The sequence below is a fragment of the Mixophyes fleayi genome, chromosome 1, assembly GCF_038048845.1.
Source record: "Mixophyes fleayi isolate aMixFle1 chromosome 1, aMixFle1.hap1, whole genome shotgun sequence".
In the NCBI taxonomy this organism is placed as follows: Eukaryota; Metazoa; Chordata; class Amphibia; order Anura; family Limnodynastidae; genus Mixophyes; species Mixophyes fleayi.
The window spans coordinates 418326822-418341651 of NC_134402.1; the positions used below are offsets into that span (position 1 = coordinate 418326822).

Consider the following 14830-nt stretch of genomic DNA (forward strand, 5'->3'; position numbering starts at 1 on the left):
GAGATCAAATCTTCTAGTGACGAAGGAAGCTCTTGGGTAGTCAGTGCATCTTTAATTTTATCGGAGAGCCCCTGCCAGAAGGCGGCAACTAATGCTTCAGTGTTCCACTGAAGTTCAGAGGCTAAGATCCTAAATTGAATGACATACTGTCCTACTGTATGGGAGCCTTGTCGCAAACGAAGAATGCTGGAAGCAGCGGAGGTCACACGACCTGGTTCATCGAACACACTTCGGAACGTGGAAATGAATTTGGCACTATCTTGTAGAATTGGATCGTTTCTTTCCCACAGAGGGGAGGCCCAAGCCAGGGCTTGTCCAGAAAACAATGAGATAAGATAGGCCACTCTGGAACGATGGGTAGAAAAATTTTGAGGTTGGAGTTCAAAATGGACTGAACATTGGTTAAGGAAACCTCTACAAGTTTTGGGGTCCCCGTCATATTTTGACGGAGTAGGCAGGTGAAGCGTAGGAGCTGTAGACACCTGGGATGGCACTGGGGAAACGGAGGAAAGCACAGGAGCTTCAATACTAGCTGTAACAGTCTGTCCAGATGTTCCTTGGGAGGTTAACGATTGGTAACATTGAAGTAACAGCTGTTGGCGAGCATCCTGTTGCTCCACACGGCTGACCAGATGCTGCAGCATCTCTTTAGCAGTAGGTTCCGTATCTGGGTCTGTCATGGCCTGATCTTACTGTCACGGGCACTAGGAGTCTTTACCCAGGGATCACCAGGTGATAGGCTTACCAGAGCAGTATAGGTGGTAATATGGTACTCTGGTAGCAGGGTGATCACGGAACAGGAAATAGCAGATGATGAGATGCTCAGGAAAGTCTATGACTAGCAGCACTGGTAATATGGAGGTAGTAATACACGAGGAACTGTATGGACAAAGGACACGTGAAGGTAGTCAGTGGTCTGCGGTAGCAAGTTGTACCACTGCTATAGTGAGGAGAAATGTCCAACAGAAACGAGGAGGTGATGAGAGTCAGCGGTCTGCGGATAGCAAGTTGTACCGCTGTCTGAGTGAAGGAATGGAATCCAAGTGGAGGTATCCGGGGAGTCAGTGGTCTGCGTTAGCAAGTAGTACCACTGCTATGTGAGAGGATACTGGAACAGGTGAAACTGTAAACAGGAGTCAGTGGTCTGCCACTAGCAAGTTGTACTACTGAATATATATGTGAGGAGGTGCACGGGGAGAGACTGCAACACAATATATACACGGGCACCATGACTTTGATCCACAGTAATATGCACAATATAAATGTATAAATGACTGAACAACACTGCCAATATAGAAAGTCTCTTGAAGTAATCCGGCATGAGATAACACAGTCAATGATGGCAGTAGAGTCAGCAGATAGTACACTCCAGAGGAGAACCAACACAGTCAATGATGGCAATAGACTCAGCGGATAGTACACTCCAGAGGAGAACCAACACAGTCCAGCAAGGTATGCAATACACAGCACAGTCAATGGGAAGTATGCATACCGTGGTTCAGGAGAAGGCAGTCAGACAGGAGTGCAGAGATACCTGAAGGGCAGGAGGCCAGCAGGATACAAGTCCCTGGATGGGTGAAGCAGGGGTCTAGCAGGTGCAGCGCACAGGTAGGTAGACCAGCAGGGAACACAGGAAGGCGTGGAGAGCGGATCAGCAGTAGATGGATGAGTAGCGCTGAGAAGTAACAGCAGCGGGTCTCTGCAGGAACACGGAGGTAACCAATAGCAACCAGCAGGTGCAGTAACGATGGCACACCGGAGCAGAGTTGAACTGGAACAGATGATCACGGAGAGTAGCGGGTAGCAATAGTGGCAGCAGACTCAAGGAAACACGGTAGAGTAGACAAGGACTGAAGACTGAAGCGCACAGAGGCAGCGGATAGGAATCAGCTAAACAGTCACGATGAAACACAGACGGGTTGCAGGTTGAAGACTGTAGTGCACGGAGGCAGCGGGTAGGAATCAGCTAGCAGTCACGATGATGAAACACAGACGAGTTGCAGGTTGAAGACTGTAGTGCACGGAGGCAGCGGATAGGAATCAGCTGGCAGTCACAATCATGAACAGGTGAGTGGATGTGGTTGAAGCCTGTAATGCACGGAGGCAGCGGATAGGCATCAGCTAACAGTCCCAATGATACATGGTAGAGTTGAAGTGATTAGAAGACTGTAGTGCACGGAGGCAGCGGATAGGAATCAGCTCACAGTCACGATGATACAGTAGATGGTAGAAGTGGTATGGGAACCACAGTAGCAGAAGTGGTTTGGAAACCACAGAGGTAGAAGTGGTTTGGAAACCACAGAATCAGCAGGGCTGAATAAAACGGGAAACACAGGAACACCTTCAGAGACTCATGGGGAATGAGACTCCAAGATCAGGCCACGTGGTGTTGACCACAGGTGCTTAATATAGGGAGGTTGCCTGATCTGCCAATTAAGTTAAAGGAACATACACTGAAGGTTTGGAAAGGGCTGCGCATGCGCAGTCCCTCAGGATAGAGGACGTCCACGGTTCCTAATAGTCCGGGAAGAAGCACTCACAGTCCGGTGAGTGACAACTACGTACTTCAGGGTTAGCTGGTATAGCTGCTGTAATGCCTCCTTTCTGTGGGTTGACTGGTACCTCCTGACCGCTTACTATGGATCAGGACTGCTGGGTAGCGGGCAGAGCATTGACACAGACGTTGGGTTCAACACAATATCAGCCAGGGAAACTATTAGAGTGTAAGCTTTTATCTGTTGGTCACAGGATACAGCAGGTAATAGTCACAGGCAGAATCTTCAAGCAGCGACGGTTTATTGCTCAAGAGTCCTGAGAAGGACTTGTACACACCAGTTTGTGGTACTGGTCCAGAAGTTCAGATAAAAAATGATACATTACATGGTCAAACAGTCCTCCTTTTATACAGATATACACACATACCCTGGCAGGAGCTAATCCAGCCCTCTGATTCTACCTGACACTGAAATGTCTGATATTACATCAGATAATTTAACATCAAGATGTTATATATCCGGTATTCCTGCATTTAATGCAATTTAACTTAAAAAAGTCAATCTGTGACTTTCTAAAACTTGCTGTTATTTCCTGCATCCTGTCTTAGAGACATGGGAAACCTAACAGCAAGTCTAATTACACTCTCCTGTGCCTTCAGGTTATAGGATGTGTTGGAAACTAACACATCAAAAGGTGTAATTAACATGAGATTAACATGGGGTCCGTTCTTCAGACAGTTGCAAAAAACAGATTTTCTTCACACACATGGCTATTGCATCAGAAATCAATACATGAATATGAAAAGAAATACATTTATACTCTCAATGCCCATACATTAAATATGTACATTTAAATTATGAAATATACCCTGTAATACATCTTTAATCCTTTAGTGCTGAGACTTAACCCATTCCATGCTCCCCGGGCCACAATTAGCCATCACGGAAGAGGAGGGTAGAGCAGGAAGACGCACAATGTGATACACTTATTCGATGCTTCGCCAGTATGTCTAAATCTGATTGAAGCCAGTCTCTATCTTTTGTGAGCTTTCTAGACTTTAATTAGTCACAAAGACAATTTAATTATGTGCCACTAATTAAAGGACAGAGCTGGAATACTTATCTGCAGAGAGAGAGAGAGAGAGAATATTTAAGAATTCAAACCACACATCTAGGGTCCTGGTTGGAATTGAACCCCAACGCATAGAGGCAGCAATACTAACCACTCCGCTGCCCAAATCCCTCCATTTCATCACTATGTGCAGTTTATGATCCCTCTTCCCTGTTCATTGCTTTCTACGGGATGGCATTGTATGAGCCACAAAGTGTTGTTTATTCACATAGTGTATGATGTTATCTAATAAGATTCAGACTAACAGTTTATTTTTACATTTATCTTTAAACATTATATGTAAACTTCTATGTATTAACCATTTATTCAATAGTACAAAATGATAATAAAGCGCAATTCCATTCTATGCTTATGGAGTCCAATAATCTCTGCTAATATTTCATCCATAGCAGGAGGGGTTTTATTATGTACATGAAATAACTGCAAAAGTTTGGAAAACTAAAGTTGCGCTCATGTATTGACTGGAAGGATGCACAGTATCTTCAACAAGCTGTTGGTATTAGAATATGACAGCTGACCAGTAACAAAGACATGACCACCCACGTCCGCGCTTCTAAGCCTCTATTTAAACTGTCCAAACCAGCCTTTTTATTCATACTCTGGTATTTATACAAAGCTAATTAACCCTTTCAATCTATGCCACATGAATACTCCCCACTCATACCTGGGCACATTTACATATGCGGCTAACCACTCCCAACCATACATGAGCCTGTTCCATAGACAAGTCAGGGGCAATGTAAAAGAGGTGGAGGGCCGCATGTGCTCTACCTCCTCCTCTGGGTATTCTGCGTGACCTCTCTGATAAGATCAGGAGCAGCCGGCTGGGGGGCCGCCTGTTGCCCTCCGTTGCCATAGACAATTCAAACTATGAGTGCTGAGGTTAATAACCATGAATATTTAACCCTTTCCATTCATACAGGGGAGCTTATTCATGTCTATATAATACTCTCCATCTCCATGGAGAGGAACACACACCTGAGTAACACACAGTATAGCACTTTATATTGCTGCATGTATGGATGAAATGAGAAGGCTGTTCACTTACTGCCGGTCTCCTGGCAGAGCCAACAACAGCAGCAGGATGCTCCCTAAGCCCCCTGTCATCTTGTTCCCAGATAGGACCTTTAATCCTAGCACGTCAGATGAAGCAGTGAGGAGCATCCAGGCATTACAAGGTGGTACAGTACATAATTCTAAGTGGTAGAACAGTGTCCCAATCATGTGGTTCAGATTCAACCATTAGAGAGATGGGGGGTTCCAGGCAAGTGTGTGAATGCCGGATGATGTACCTGTTTTGGAAGATCTGAAAATCTTTTATGCTCATGTCCCTCCCCCCTGAGAGCATTCTGCCTTTTCTCCTGCCCTATGGAAAACTCACATTGATTTGATGAATAAGTACAGCAACAAAAAAGCAGCTGTCAGTGTATGTTTTGAGATTTTCCCAACTCTCACTTTAGTCCCCCTCACTGTAACACAGACCAATTGATCTATTTTTTAAGCTCAGAAAATACCTATATCTGGCTAAAACTGATGTCTTTGCTGGAAATAGGGCTTCTTGGAAGAGGTTCGCCAGCAAAAGCTTGCCTGTGCACAGGGCCGGATTAACCATAGGGCTAACTGGGCTACAGCACAGGGGCAGCGGGCATCCAGCGGGGCCCTTGAAACTGCTCAGCAGCAGTATTGATCGGTCGGGGGCGGGGGCGCCCCCGGCGCGATCAGTGCTGCTAAGCACTTTCACTGCGGTCCTTCCCCGGCGCGCTGTAGTCTCCTTACTAAGGAGATCTCGTGAGTCTTACTCTCACGAGATCTCCTCAGTAAAGAGCGTACAGCGCGCCAGGGAAGGAGGAGAAGGAGGTAAGTGCCGGGGGGGTGGCTCGGCTCACCTGGGGGGGGGGGGGGGGGGGCGGCTCGGATCACGGGGGGGGGCCTCACGGGGGAATGGAGGTCCCCTTAGCCCAGGGGCCTCCATTCCCTTAATCCGGCCCTGCCTGTGCATGGTGAAGCCTGTTTAACAAGGATTGGGGCAGTACATGTATGTCACAATCCACCTCTCATTATTTAGGATAGCAGAGTATATTCATTGAAACATGTTTTAATTATTTATTTAAATAAAGTATTCTTTCTTATCGGATCACTCGTAAAATAATTTTTATTTTAATATTTTTATATTTATTACCTTTTTTCTTTTTAATTTAATTTTTTTACACATCGAACTGTAAGGCCAAGTCATATGCACCAAGACTGGCACAGAGGTTAGGCTTCTATTACTACTGCCAACCAGTATTACTGGGTTGCTGAGTGGTAGCTAAAACTTTATTTTCTCAGTAAATCATGATGGCAGTGTTAGGCTGACGGTCTGTTCACAAGCTTACAGAACTAGTTGGCGGAGGTCTTCACCTTTAGCAGCCGCCTTTCCCATAGAGCTTTATATGCTTACCGGTACTCAGATGCCCCCAGGACTTAACTCAAGACGTAGTGTAAGTTTGTAATACAGAACCGTATCGGCAGGCCAAGAGACAGAGTAGATGGCAGCGGATGGTCAGACGTAAGGCTAACACCAAACACAGCACAGGAGCAGGTTAGCTAACAGGAAAACTGGACGCTATAACCAGCAGGGAGGCTAAACCCCCCCTGCCTAATATACTGATACTAGCCAATCAGGGCTTAGCCCTGTAATCATCATCATCAGGCACCAGGTACCTTAATTAATCAGCCCACAGGCTGTGAAGTTTTAGCACATGTGCCCGGCTGTACTAATTGCCGGGGCGCGATAGCTTAATGTCGGCGTCCGGCCGTTGCCCTAGCAACGGTCGGACCAAATACTCTGAAGTGACGTCCCGGTCATCATGGAGACGACCGGGACACTGCGGGAGAGAGCAGGTAGTCCCATCACCACTTATAAGTAAATACAGCAGTAAGTGACCAAACACTTAGTAGAAGTTATTGTTCTTAAACACTAGCAGTCCTTAAGCACCATCTTTTTTGTCTGAGACCATTTTTGTTAGGACTTCTGAAAGTATTGGTTGTATGAAAATCCAGTAACCTGTGTCGCTATCAACACTGAGAGCAACTTGTACACACAGAGATAGTGGAATTCCAGTGAGCAGCTATTAATACATTCAGCATGTACATGTTTTGGTGAATTCCCAGCATGCCCTCTCATCCTTGATAACGTCTGCGGGAATGTGTGATTACAGTCCTATGTCACAGTGATGTGGATAGTATTGTAGTCACTAGAAACAATATGTACTTTCCTGCAAAATAAAATGAGCTGTTTATTGCACAATAACTGTTTTCTCTGCATGGTGGTGGTATTGTGCCAAAGTGTATAAACCTGTAGTTACCCTGTATGTCAGTAGTGGAAACAGACTAGTTATTAGACCCTGCTATACCTCACCATAGTACTATAATCACTGGTTTCAGGGAACCATCAGGTTAGTTCATAGTTGGCACCTTTCCAGAGACCCGGGAGGGCGGAAAGGGTGGGGTGAGGCGAATTGTGTCATTTTATCCACGCCCCTGCGACAAAATCGTCATTTAGTCTCCTGACGGGCAGGTTAAGGAAGAATTGCCTGCTCTCTCGGGAGTCTGGGAGACCTACCCGACATTCGGGAGTCTCCTGGACATTCTGAGAGGGTGGGCAAGTATGGGTTAGTTAGAGTAAATAACAGTAGAAGAAGGACAGGACTAGGGTATGACCAATAACTGAGGAGAAGTAAACAATACATAACAATGGTACCCCTGTGCAAGGGGGTTCCCAGTAAGTGCTCCCTGGAAATAAAATAGAAACATGAGTTGACAGTCTCATAGGTGAGTGCTGTTCTTACTGTCTACAATAAAAGCCGCATATGTCAGCCTGCGGTCTCATTTACAAAGTGCACTGAATAGACAGAGCACAGAGCTTTGGTTTTGCACCGCTATGTCCAGATGGTCTGCTCAACAAGGCGCTCATAAATTAGGTTTGCAGTGAGGTGGAGAAATGAATCGCATTAAAAATCCAAACTAATCACTTTAGAGTGCCCCTTTCATTAATACAAGTTTTCTCTTTTTCTAATGAGAGTGAGGGGACATTAGATGTGTGTTACGTTATGCAGTCTGCCTGGACAGATTGAGGAGCACAGCACCACCAAAAAAGGACTTTGTCCTGGCCCTTCGCACTGACATGTTCTGCATGTTTTCTAGTTAATTGAGTCAAGTAAATTCCCATCATACACTTTTTAAATAGCATTTTCTATCATCATTTTCTCATACTACTGTATAAATAAAATAAGTATATGGTTGCAATTCCTATTATGGATGGAGAAAATAAATCCAAATGTTAGCTTTAGGATTGCTTTACTCACCCATGTTGATCTGTCCATGGGAGATTGGTCTGACCTTGCCACCATATATACAGTAAGTTTATGTAATTATCCTATTGTTTGTATAAGTCAGCGATGCTTGCACAATATGTCTCATGTATCTGTGGTATAAGCAAAACAAAGGAATGTTTCCCACAAGGAAAAGTTTACTGCTTTCCATATATAGAGTATTGAGTGACAGATAGAAAATAATCCAGTGCTGAGGGGTTTTATTCTGTACACCTGTACAGACATAGCCCAGCTGCAGCCAAACACTGGGGGAACTCCCACGTGGTGTTACATGTACAATGTGGAGCAATTGTGAAGATAGGTTCCCTGTAATATGACATGTTGGGCCTGAGTCTTTAATTAGAGTAAAAACAGAGAAGAAATAAGCCTTCGCTTGGTAAATCCCATATTATATATGGTACCAACTGCGTGGCAATAAGCCTTCGCTCGGTATATCCCATATTGTATATGGTACCAACTGCGTGGCAATAAGCCAGCGCTCGGTATATCCCATATTATATATGGTATCAGCTGTGTGGCAATAAGCCAGCGCTCGGTATATCCCATATTGTATATGGTACCAGCTGTGTGGCAATAAGCCAGCGCTCGGTATATCCCATATTATATATGGTACCAGCTGTGTGGCAATAAGCCAGCGCTCGGTATATCCCATATTATATATGGTACCAGCTGTGTGGCAATAAGCCAGCGCTCGGTATATCCCATATTGTATATGGTACCAGCTGTGTGGCAATAAGCCAGCGCTCGGTATATCCCATATTATATATGGTACCAGCTGTGTGGCAATAAGCCAGCGCTCGGTATATCCCATATTATATATGGTACCAGCTGTGTGGCAATAAACCAGCACTCGGTATATCCCATATTATATATGGTGCCAAGTGTGTGGCAATAAGCCCTCGCTTGGTATATCCCATATTATATATGATACCAGCTGCTTGGCAATAAGCCAGTGCTCGGTATATCCCATATTATATATGGTACCAGCTGTGTGGCAATAAGCCAGCGCTCGGTATATCCCACATTATATATGGTGCCAAGTGTGTGGCAATAAGCCAGTGCTCGGTATATGCCATATTGTATATGATACCAGCTGCCTGGCAATAAACCAGCGCTCGGTATATCCCACATTATATATGGTGCCAAGTGCGTGGAAATAAGCCAGCACTCGGTATATACCATATTGTATATGATACCAGTTGCGTGATAATATGCCAGCGCTCGGTATATACCACATTATATATTGTACCAGCTGCGTAGCATTAAGCCCGTCCTCGGTATATCCCATATTGTATATGATACCAGCTGCATTGCAATAAGCCGGCGCTTGGTATATCCCATATTGTATATGGTCCTTCTTAGGACTACTTGAGCAAATAAATCTCAGTTGCTTCAAAGACCTGCTTGACAACATTTCCATGCTGAAATTCCTGTGACATACAGATTAGACCCAACTCTAATCCGTTCCTGGCTGTTCTGTGGTTTGGACCCAGCTTTAAAGTACCACCTCTCTGCCCGCTACCTGCAGCTCTGGTCAGCGTGATAGGCCAGGGGGATCCATCCACAGCAACCCTGATCCATAGTAGGAGGTCAGGGGTAGCAGCCCAGGTATACCAGCAACGGGGTACACAAGCAGCAACAGTTACCCAGAAGGAACACGGTTCAGGATGCCTCCAGCTCTGCACCAGTAGCAGCACAGGTTTATAACAGGCGTACTTATGTAACGCCCCCTGCGGGGAAAGACAGGGACAGACGCAACACAAAAGAACTCACCTTGAAAACGATGGTCACCTCCAGTCCGCTTCCAATTTCCCAGCTGCGATCCAATCCCAGCAGATCCGCAGCCGCAGTCACCTCCAATCACGTCCCTCTAAGATAGAGACAGAGATTACGGCCGTGCCTACCAGGTAAGGGCTGTTCGAGACTACGGCAAAGAACAAGGGCACAGTCAGTCCAAGCTCCTTGCCGCCTCCTCACTTTGTTCTTGCCAAGACGCGGGGGACTACAGGCACTGAAGGCCAAGACTAGTCCGAGGACTAATCCCGCCTCAAGTACCTCACACACCTGCCGGTGAGGGCCTAACCGAAAGGGGGAATCGAGCGTGATACTCACCGGGACACTCCCACTTCCGATCCGGTTCTCCTGCACGTTCCCGACTCCTGCGGATGACAAGAACACACAGCCTCCCTCTATGCTCTCCGTGAGACTAAGATGGCACCCACCAAACTGGACTGACTGCAACAGCGACCCGACCCTAACAACGTTCTAATGGTCGGCAACGCAACTAGTCAAAACACTAGGACTAACTAGGTGTGGTGCACTAACAGAACTGCTCACTTACACGCTACGGGGAACACCAGCCGGTGTTCACAGCCTAAACCGGAGGGCGGTTCCTAACCCCCTCACCCAGGTTGTACCAAGAAGCTGCCTTCTTGCTATGGGGTCACCCACGGACCCTAAGGACCGGTTCTTTAAGCCCGGCTGAGGCTCAGTAGAACAGCACACTAACCCGCGGGCCGACTGCCGCACAGAACAGCCGATCGAACTGAACCGCCTGACTGCCTGTACTCGGGTATCTCACACGTGTCCCTACGTCCGGAACCACAGGTCCACCTGCACGGAACCGGCCTTGAGGACCCTTGATCAGCACCACGGCCGCCCCTGGAACTGCCTCAAGGTGTGTTGCACTGCCACCGACTCACTCAGCCACCCCCTCTGGGTACCAGTGTGACCCCGGGGACCTAAGGGACAGGGAAACTACGTGTGTTCTCCCCTGACTATGTGTATGCTGGTAACTACACTTGTCCCCACAACACGGGTTAGCACAGGAAAACCACAGGAACAAGAGCCTACCTTTAATGGGGGCCTGACGTCTTGCCCCTGGACACAGTTATGTAGCACACCCCAAAATACCGTAATGTAAACTACACTCGCCGCACAGACAGAATAAATACAGTATACGGTACTTTGCACGCTACTTACCCGAGCACACCGCTGTTAGCCAACCAGCAGGTTGCTACAGCACCACAGGAGCCTCCGCTCTACTGTACCTCCTAACCACGTGTGCTCACCTCACACAGGACCGCGCCTACACTTACGAGGCTCCCACGCCTCTACCACACACCACCAGGGCCTTATGCCCTACACACCATGGGTCTCTGCCCAGCTACACACAGAGCCTTGTGCTCTGATTAATGGGCCTCAGCCCCCTCTCTACCTCAGGGCTCTGAGCCCACTAACTAGGGCCTTGTGCCCTACTACCTAGGGGTCCTAGCCCCTGCCTGAGGCCTGTGGCCTCCCTAACTGACTGAGGGCCTTGTGCCCTTAATAGCCTACGGGCTACCAGCCCCTAACCAGGCCCTGCGGCCTTCCTATGGCCTCTAGGCCACTAACTACCTAAGGGCCTTGTGCCCTTGTACCTGGGCTCTCACGCCCCCTCTCTAACTAATAGGGGCTTGTCCCCTTTATCATAGTACTATGGCCTACTGGCCCACTAACTTCGTTGGGGCCTAGTGCCCAGGTCCCTGGGCCTTGTGCCCCTAATGTACCGTGCCAACGGGCCTTGTGCCCGACAGTGCCCACGGGCCTAGTGCCCGAATTAACGCTGAGTATACTTACCTGCTCTGCGCAGGATACTCAACTTGCCACGCCGTCTTCTGCTTCTTTCTCCGGGTCTTCCAGACCCTCCAGCCGGCGGCGCCTCTTCTCCTCTTCGGCGCTGGATCTCCTGTTGCTGCTGGGGCGGGGGCGCTCTCAGCCCTGACAAGGGCTCCCCGCCGGCGATCACTGCTCCGGCGGCTTGATTGTAGTCTTCGGGCGGCAGGGTAGCTCACGGCCCTCACAAGGGCCCCCTGCCGCCGCTGCCGCTGACTCTGTTGCTGGACGTCTTGCAGAGACGTCCTTCCTCTTCTCCGCCGACGGACTTCTGGCAAAATGGCGCCACCCGGCGACTTATATAGTCGCCGGCGTGACGTCATCAGCCGGCGCGAGCGCTGATTGGCTCGCGTTGGCGCCAATCTTTTGAATGGCCGGGCGCGAGCCGCGATTGGCTCGCGCATCCGGCCGCTGATTGGCCAGCGGGGAAAGATGAGCCCTGATTGGCTCATCCTTCCCCCGCGCACAGGACCTGCAAGAAAGAAGCCACGATACTCACCGCTGGATCGCTGGACGGGTGAGTACTTCTTCTCTTCTTTCTTCCTGCTGGGCACCATCGGGGACCTCTTCAGCCCCTCCAGGGGCACAGCGCTGGCGGACATCTTCGCCCTCTTCACGGGCACCGGCTCCAGCATCTTCTGTCCCTCCAGGGACACATCGCTGGCGGGGGTCTTCACCGGAGACACCCCCACACTTACACCCAGATATACTAAGTTGTAGGTATCTCAGGATGCCTCCAGCTCTGCACCAGTAGCAGCACAGGTTTATGTCAGACATACTTACACCCAGATATACTAAGTTGTAGGTATCTCAGGATGCCTCCAGCTCTGCACCAGTAGCAGCACAGGTTTATGTCAGACATACTTACACTCAGATATACTAAGATGTAAGTATCTCAGGATGCCTCCAGCTCTGCACCAGTAGCAGCACAGGTTTATGTCAGACATACTTACACCCAGATATACTAAGTTGTAGGTATCTTAGTCTGCCTTCAGCTCTGCACCAGTAGCAGCACAGGTTTATGTCAGACATACTTACACTCAGATATACTAAGATGTAAGTATCTCAGGATGCCTTCAGCTCTGCACCAGTAGCAGCACAGGTTTATGTCAGGCATACTTACACTCAGATATACTAAGTTGTAGGTATCTCAAGATGCCTTCAGCTCTGCACCAGTAGCAGCACAGGTTTATGTCAGACATACTTACACTCAGATATACTAAGTTGTAGGTATCTTAGTCTGCCTTCAGCTCTGCACCAGTAGCAGCACAGGTTTATGTCAGACATACTTACACTCAGATATACTAAGTTGTAGGTATCTCAGGATGTCTTCAGCTCTGCACCAGTAGCAGCAAAGGTTTATGTCAGACATACTTACACTCAGATATACTAAGATGTAAGTATCTCAGGATGCCTCCAGCTCTGCACCAGTAGCAGCACAGGTTTATGTCAGGCATACTTACATTGGGGCATTGTGTCGAAATTGAAGTGGATCTGTTAGACAAGATTGATATGTCATAAATCCATGCTGGCTGTTGCGGATATTATATTGAGTATTGTACACTGCGTTGTATAATCAAAAAGTGTTTATTCATTCATATTGGTACCTAACCCAGTGTACGTAAGTTAGTCAGAAACCTAACCCACCACTTTGTTTTTGGACAACAGGAGCAAACCAGAGCATGTATGTAGATGAAAGTCTCATGAATAAGGGGAGTACAGAATTAAAACTTTTAGACAATGTTTATTGTGTAATACTTCAAGCACCTGTAATCACCCTCTAAACATGCAGATATATGTGTGTATATATATTCTGAGATGCTTTCACTCCTTCCCCCGTCTTCCTTTACTAACATCTTCACCAGCCATTTCCTCACTTTCTCTCCTGTCCTCATGTTCGTAACCGTATTTGCGCCTCTTCCACAATATCTGTGATTACATTATCGATGCTCATTTACTGTTCTCCGATTGGAGCACGTCAGATGTTTTTGAACGATTACTGTTATCTCCGCCCCTGCCTTTTTACCCCCACATGCCCCTCCCCCTCTCTGTTGCCCTCTCTCCTCCTCTATATTGTTCTTTTACGTTATTGTTTCTCTTTGTATTGTTGCAAAACTCTGTCAAAACTTTATAAAATATATTTAAGAACAAAACAATTTTATCGGGCTTCCAGCCAATGTATTGACCCCAGTCTGATTGGATAGCAGTGATATCGCTCAACTCCCCCGTCGATCTCTTAATGGTAAATTGTGAATATGACGCAGTGGTAATAAATAGACCCCATAGTCTGATTTTAGTTACATATTTCTATCTTTTGCATTTTTACGTATTTGTATGCTCTTCTAATTATTCTTATTATATTGTATTTTACAGACATGGAGATGACTTGATTGTAACACCATTTGCTCAGGTATGTAGTGGCGATATATATATTATATGACTGTAAATTGTAAAGGTCACCTTCCTCAACTAGCTGAATGGAAAGGGTCGTTCTTATGGTGCCCTTTAATCCCAAAATTTCACTTGGACATATTACCGGGGTAGTTATGTATTTGACTTATTTATAATATAATGTACTTGAGATATAGCAATGTAAATGGCTTAGAGCTGCGCATTGCTCACTCCTGGGCCCCCAAACACAGCTCCCCTCCCTTGTGAGCTTCAGTTCCTGGTCCCATCCAGATGATTAGATAAGTACATGGCCATGGGCCTTTTACTAAGAACCCCTAATGCAATATGCATCTAAATGTTTTAAAATGCACTTTCTGGTTAGCTTTGTAAATTATTCTGAAGTAGCCTTTGTATTTATCTTAAGTACCCCTTGGCATACATGTAGCACAGGCTGAGAATCTAGGGTCTTGCCAGGGATACCTCGGACTTTCGGATCTCTGGTGCCTACGTGTCACAACAGTCATCCCTGCCAGTGTCCTAGCAGGTGAAAAGGAAGAGATGGAAACAAAAAAACCCTTACTTCTTCTGTAAATATTCTTTTAAAGTAAAATAAATAAAACACTCGCCTTGGAATAAATATCAAAATGTTTATCTCCATTCATGTACACAGGACCTTTCAATTAAAATAAACAGAGGAGTACATAGATAGACACGGTGACACACAGAAACGGCTGCAAATAGATGAAAACTATGTAGAGCTTAAATGTACATAAAAACAACATTTA

General features: G+C 46.8%; 1 protein-coding gene across 4 annotated transcripts in view; it reads left to right on the top strand.

Annotated features, from left to right (window-relative positions):
• The window catches only part of LOC142099587 (3',5'-cyclic-AMP phosphodiesterase 4D), a 548136-nt gene that overhangs the window by 361996 nt on the left and 171310 nt on the right, over positions 1-14830 (top strand). For all 4 annotated transcript variants that reach the window (XM_075183172.1, XM_075183201.1, XM_075183182.1 and 1 more), the window contains exon 3: positions 14028-14064. In XM_075183172.1, the coding sequence (XP_075039273.1) occupies positions 14028-14064 (37 nt within the window). The remainder of the gene's footprint in view (positions 1-14027; positions 14065-14830) is intronic.